Raw genomic sequence first — 6,985 nt, 5'->3', positions numbered from 1 at the left:
GTCAGCCCGGGGCGGCGTGGCCCTGGGCTCCGGATGTCACCCCGCGGCTGTCGGGTCCCCTCCCCGCACCGCCGACCGGCGTCCCTTCTCCTCCCGGGCTGCACCCCCTCCCCCCCCCCCCCCCGCCTCAGGGCGACCCCGGCTGCGGCGCCGGGCCTGAGCCGCCGCCGCCCCGGCCCCGCCTCGGGCCTGAAGTCGCCGGGCGCCGCGGCGGCCTGCAGGGGGCGTGGCGGCGACGGCCCCAGGCCCGCGGCGCGAGGACCGACCCCAGGCCGGAGGCGCGCGCTCGGGGCTCGGGGCTCGGGGCTCGGGGCGCGCAGCAGGGCAGGGCCGGGCCGGGCCGGGCGCGGTGGGCCGGGGGCCGGGGGCCGGGGGCCTGGCGGCCGAGCGAGGCTCCGCGGGGCAGCGCCGGCAGCCCGACCGCAGTCCCGGGCGACTCCCTCGGTGACGCCGGGCGCGTTCCTTCCTCTTCCTTTCGCCTCTCGGGCCCCGCCTTCCCTTCCCTCCGCCCACCTCCCCGGAGCGGAGCCGCCGCCGCCGCCGCCGCCGCCGCCGCCGCCGCCGCCGCCGCCGCCGCCAGCAGCGCCGTCATGTCGGCCCCCGCCGAGTCCCCTCATCCGGCCGCCAGCGCCCGGATCCCGCCCAAGCTCGGCGGAGCCAGCGCCTCAGGAGCCGCGGCGCCCGCAGGCCCGGGCCCGGCGCCGCACCAGCAGAACGGTGAGGCGGGCGGCCCCGGCACAGCGCGGCGCGGGGCCTAGCGCGGCGGGCAGCCTGGCGCTGGCGCTCAGGACCCGCCGGGCCGGGCCGGGCCGGGCCGGGGGGTGGGGCGTTGGGGCGGGGGCTGCCGGGTTGGGGGCGCCGGGCGGAGGCCGCGGGCGGAGGCCGCGCCGAGGGGGGCCGGGCTGAGAGGGGGGCCGCGGGCCGCGGGGGAGGGGAAGGGGAGGGGGAGGGGCGCCCTGGCGCGGAGGCGGGGGCCGACCCGGGGAAGCCGGGGCCGGGGCTGCTTACGTAACGTGACCCTGGGCCCGAAAGCGCCCGGGGTTAGTAGGCGAGGCAGCAAAGGCGGGGCCCGGCCTCGGTGGAGAGGTCCTCAAGCCGGGCCCGGGCGCCGGCGAGTTGCCCCGGGCGACCCTGTCGCCGGCGAAAAGCCGAGGCGGCGCGGAGTGCGCGGTGTGGGGAAGGCTGCTGTGGCCCTCGGGCTGCGGGGCTGCCGCCCTTCCCGGTCGCAGCAGAATTGCTTTGATTTCTGCGGCCCTGCGAGCACGTGGCCTTGAAGGGAACTTAAGTTAGCGCTCAAGTTTGTAGACAAAAGGGTGTAAATATGCAACATAAAGTGTGGCCGTAACCCTGACCCAGTTCGGCCTGCGAGACCTGTCATTGCAGCTGCGGCGGCTGCTCTAGCGTTTGGAAGTTTGCTTGGTCGCGTTGCAAAGGGAGCAGGTGTCAAACGGCTTTATTTAAACGAATACCTTTAGATCTGGGTGTCTTTCCCCACCCCCACCCCCCACCCCCCTCAGCTTCACTTCTGAAACACAAAAGCCTGCCGGAGTTGGCCCCGCGTCGAGGGGAGAAAAGGCCTTCATGCCGGCCGCAGCCTGTCAACTTGAAAGCCGCTTTCATGCTACGGTCGTAGGCTTTCAGAATGCAGGAGGTTCAAGTGAAAAATGATCATTTCTAGGCCGTTTATGACCTCATCTTGGGATCTGAGTGTTTACGGATGGGGCCTGGGAAGGGGGAACTCACGTTACAGACTTAACAGTATCTTGGATGAGAACCCTCGCCAGTGATTGAATGCTTAAGAAAAATGCCCTGTGTGAGACAGCAGGGCTACACTAGTACTTTCAAACAATTGTTGAACTGACCTCTTTTATCCAGTTAATGAAAATTCACTGGGCTATATAAATCAGTTCAGCCAGTATGTGGTTTTTACAGCTGATGCTTTTCAAACATGAAGTTTATCATAAGTTTATGCTGAGAATCAGAGGTTGAGTTTTTTGGTTTTTTGGTTTTTTTTTTTTTCCACAAAAGTGATGTCTTAGGCACAATATACTTTGAATCAACCATAATGCTTTATTTCCAGGAGTCGTCGTTTCCTCTAATGGGTGTGAATGTGAACAGTGTTGTAGGCTTTGTGTTCCTGTCCCGAGCACACATTAAGATACTTTCTGAGCAGCTTTTGTCCTTGTAAACTTAATACAGATTGTCGTTTTCGTTTTGTTTTTAAACAGTTTCGTGAGTGAAGGAACTAGCACGTGACAATTTAAGAAGAGATTTCAAGCCTTTTGGAATATTGTAAACCCATGTTTAATAGTGTTCCAAGAAGTGTCTTTTCTTGATTTTCTGGGTATGCATTATTGTGTTAGTGAATGATTTTTAAAGTGGCAAATACTGGGCAGCCCTGGTGGCTTAGCGGTTTGGCGCCGGCCTCAGCCCAGGGTATGATCCTGGAGACCCAGGATCGAGTCCCACATCGGGCTCCCTGTGTGGAGCCTGCTTCTCCCTCTGCCTGTGTCTCTGCCTCTCTCTCTCTCTCTCTCTCTCTCTGTGTGTGTGTGTGTCTCTCATGAATAAATAAATAAAATCTTAAAACAAAAAACTATGCCCTTCTTTATAAATTAAAAAAAAAAAAGTGGCAAATACTGATCTTAGCCTTACAAATTTTGTGAAGGCTCAAGAAATGCCAGGATATCAGTTGTAATGAGGATATTAGATCTGTAAGAACATTAGAAGCCAAATATAGGTGATGTTTGTTTCTACCGTTTATAAACATTAACATAATTCATTTCAGCATTTGTTGCATGTTTGCCATTCAGGTAATTAAGATTCGCCTAGTAGAAAGATAGAATTCCTGCCTTTCTCCTAAATTCACCTTTATTTTATTGACATTCCAGTTGCTTCTGACCTTGAGGGATTTGATGGGTAACAGTAAGAGGACAAGAATATCTTGAGACAGGTTTATAGCATGAACAAAAGTCTCAGAATTGTGAAAGTGCAGGCATGTTTAGAAACTAAGCTGTCAAGAGGCAAGAAGTGTGCTGGGTAATAGGGAGAACCCAAGGCACAGAAGCTGTAAGGAATACTACTTAAAAAGGAGTCAGGTTGCAGAAAGGCCTTAAATGTCATTGTTAAGGAATTTGGAAATTAAGATAAAGAAATAGGCTAAGAGTAAATTTTACCAGTTCTCATCACAAGGAAAAAAAAATCTGTAACTATGTATGGTGACAGATGTTACCTAGACTTATTATAGTGATCATTTTTGTAATTTATACAAATATTGAGTCATTATGTTGTATACTGGAAACTAATAGAGCATATGTCAATTATACCTCAATTAAACAAAAAGGATAAAGAACTAGGGTCAAATTTTTTATTGTTTTTGTGGAAGGAAGTAGCTTAAGTAGAGAAGATCAATCTATTTTTTTTTTTTTAAGATTTTATTTATTTATTAGAGAGAGAGAGAGAGAGGCAGAGACACAGGCAGAGAGAGAAGCAGGCTCCATGCAGGGAGCCCGACATGGGACTCGATCCTGGGACTCCAGGATCATGCCCTGGGCTGGAGACGGCTCTAAACCGCTCAGCGACTGGGGCTGCCCCCCCCCCCTTTTTTTTTGCTAATCTTAGAAAAAATTATGTTTTCTACATTGTATTGGCATTTATAATAAATATTAAGCAGTCCTTGGGTATTGGTTTATTCTTTAGCCCTACATGAAATAGTTTGCCTTTTCATGTGTCTCAGTGGAATTCCAGACATGGCAGAAAGAAACAGGTCAGAAGTGTGCATATGTAACATTACAGGAGACAGAATTGTTAAACTGAAATGGTATCTAGAGATCACTTATTTTAGTGGTTATCCAACATTTTAAAAAACATTTATTTTTTTCCAAAGGAAATAGTGGATAGAGCACTGATGGAGAAATCAGAAAAAAAGCAGAGCTGTTATGGTTTAAATAGAGGTTCAGGGCAGCCCCAGTGGCGCAGCGGTTTAGCGCCGCCTGCAGCCCAGGGCGTGATCCTGGAGACCCTGGATCGAGTCCCACGTCAGGCTCTCTGTATGATGCCTGCTTCTCCCTCTGCCTGTGTCTCTGCCTCTCTGTCTCTGTCTCTATGAATAAATAAATAAAATATTTAAAAACAAATAGAGGTTCAGGTGCTTTTGGAGTGCAGTCTGAAAAACAGTTCACTTCTCAAATTTTATAGATCAAATCAAGATCCGGAAAGGTTAAGTGTGTTTTTCACCAATTGCTGTGTAAACTTTGTTGAGGATGGCAGTTTTGTCTCTCTTGTCACTGATGTACATTCAAGTATTCATTAAACATTTGTTAATCAAGGCCAATTCAGTGTTCCTAATTCCAAGTCCAGTCTTCTATTAAGAGACTGTATGTAGAAAGTCTTTAGAGTCTTTTTTTTTTTTTTTTGGAAAGGGTAGGGAATAGGCATAGGCTGAAAACTGAGACTTCATTATCACTTTTGGTTTTTGGGTTTAACTGCTCATATGCTTTTCCCCACTCATTTGAAGATACAGTTTGACTTCTTTGAGTCTATTACATAGTTCCCTTAAACTTCCTTTTGTGTACTTGTATTTCTCTATTTCAGTTTTTCACGAGCAGCATATGAGCTTTTAGAATTATTTTTATTTCCATATGAAATGTTAGTTGAATATTTTTAAACTTTTACTCTGCCTTTTGAGAGTCTTTCCAAAGCCCAGTCCTCAAAAAAGGGAAGATTGGATGAAATAATATCCTGGCAATATGATAATATATTTCCAAAATTTCTCCCAATTGAAAGGGATTAATTTTAAAAGGTTTTTTTTTGGGGGGGGGGGCACTCTGATTTAACAGTAAACCACTGCTGCTTAATTCTACTTTTAGGAAGCTAATGGTACTCATTTTCAAATGAAAATGTATTTTTCTTCCTTCCATATGCCTTTTCCAGGAATGATACTACTGACAGTTTTATCATTTTAGTTGCCAATAATGAGAGAAAGATGAGTTAGTAATAGGAATTATTGGGATCCATTATGGAGGATAGAAACATACCATCCACTCAGCAGTACTGTCTGGTCAGTTAAAGGAAACCCTTCAACTTTGAGAGCACATGCAAAATTTAAAAGGATAAAAATCTCCCCAGTGTGTCTGAATTAAGTTCCTTTTGATCAGAGCAGCATCTGTGTCTTAGGTTTCTGGTCTTCCTTTATAGCTGAGCAGAAGCATCAGGTCCTCTGGTGAAGATATTGCCATGGTATAATGTAACCATTTAGATGCATCATTTCCTTCTAAGCAGATTAATATCTTGAGAATCTTAAAAATCATTCCATATATAAACAAGTGTCTTTTATCAGGGCTTAAATTTTATTTTTCATTGCTGTATGTATTGTATTAGTTATTTGCAGTATCTTTTCATTCCCACTCCACCCTCCCCTCAGGTTTCTGAAATTATATGTGTAATAATTTTTGTAAACCCCATTCATTGCCACAGATTATAGTATTTCAACTAACTTCATCTTTCTAATTATCTGTAAATCCTGAAGTATTAGAATCTTAAAGACATTGAAAGAGAACAGATTTTTGAGCCGGTCTTCAATGGACTTTCCTAGAAATGAGAGCATCTTCATAGTCAGCCCTGCATGTTAGAGCAAATCATGTTATATTCAGCCTTAGGGAAGCCACTATTTCCAATAGGCTGAGCATACCCAGAACTGTCAGAAGGTGTGGGCTAGTGAAAAGGTTGTCGGCTTTGATACAGTTCTGGGTTTTGTAGAGGTAATTACTTAACATCTCTGAGCTTCAGGGAATAACAATACCTTCCTTCTAGAATTGTTGAGAGAATTATACTAAATGAGTTACTATTTTTAAAGTACCTGGTGCTTAGCAAAATGAGATATTTAACAAAGGAGAGTCCCCTTCATTCCATCTCCTTCAGAACACCAACATCTAAATTCTTCAGTTGACAGAGACTATGTGAGTTTTGTTCCTTATATTCCCAGTGGTAGCAGGCAGGAGGCACTCAACTGAGTAAGTGACCTTGGCTTCATATTATTATTTTTGAAGACTGAACGGATCTATGTATGGCTAGTTCTCCCGGTCCTTTCCTGTATTTAAGGCTCAATCACTGTTTCCGTCTTTTTATTATTTTCTTACACTGCCCAGCCCTTCCTCTCTCCAACAGATAGATCTACTCTTGGAAGGTTCCCTCAAATAGCTCACCTACCTCATCTAGCCAGCTTGTGGAAAGGTGGATTTAATTAGTTTTAGGTTTTCTAAAATTGTATGGTGAAAGCTGCTTGTAATAGGAACCAAGGAAAAGCAGGATAAAGTAGGGAGGTGAGAGGGAGTAGTAAAATGCCTCGCCTAGCCGGTGGCCAAGTCCTAACTTGCTTGTTTTTCCTAGTATTTCTGAGAAACAGGTATTGTGAAATGAGCTTTGGAACCTGCGATGCCTGGCTTCACTATTTACCAACTATTTGAATTTGTCTGTAAAATGAGGATAGTGATACTTCACAGGATTGTTGTGAGAATCATATTAGATTATGTAGAGAAAAGCCAAGTACCTGACTCATAGGTTAAGTGGGATCGGTTTTCTTTTGGTCCCTCTACTCGTAACACTCATTACCATGGCAGCCAGAGAGGAGAACTAATGGACTAATGCAGTGAGGTTTCATCCAAATGGCTGCACAGTCTGAATCTGTTGGCTGTAGGCTCTGTCTGACTGGGACAGTTACTTTTATAGTTATTAGCCTTTCATTACAAAATAATAATCCAGGGTATCCAGATGTGATTGGAAATCCTCTTTCTTTCTTTCTTTCTTTCTTTTTTCTTTTTTTTTTTTTAGGATTTTTGTATTTGAGAGAGAGAATGTGTGTGATTGGGGGTGGGCAGAGGGAGGGGGAGAGAGAGAGAGAATCCTCAAGCAGACTCCCCACTGAGCAGGGAGTCTGATATAGGGCTCAATCCCAGGACCCTGAGATCATGACCTGAGTGGAAATCAA

General features: G+C 47.0%; 1 protein-coding gene across 2 annotated transcripts in view; it reads left to right on the top strand.

The window, feature by feature from the left end:
* Window positions 1–403: 403 nt before the first annotated feature.
* SEC24B (SEC24 homolog B, COPII coat complex component) overlaps window positions 404–6,985 on the top strand; it is a 97,466-nt gene continuing 90,884 nt past the window's right edge. For both annotated transcript variants that reach the window (XM_072755488.1, XM_072755489.1), the window contains exon 1: window positions 404–717. In XM_072755488.1, coding sequence (XP_072611589.1) covers window positions 591–717 — 127 coding nt within the window. In that variant the 5' untranslated portion in view covers window positions 404–590. The remainder of the gene's footprint in view (window positions 718–6,985) is intronic.

The sequence above is a fragment of the Vulpes vulpes genome, chromosome 4 (genome assembly GCF_048418805.1).
Source record: "Vulpes vulpes isolate BD-2025 chromosome 4, VulVul3, whole genome shotgun sequence".
In the NCBI taxonomy this organism is placed as follows: domain Eukaryota; kingdom Metazoa; phylum Chordata; class Mammalia; order Carnivora; family Canidae; genus Vulpes; species Vulpes vulpes.
Note: the sequence above shows the minus strand (reverse complement) of the source record. Positions and strands in the feature narration are given on the sequence as shown.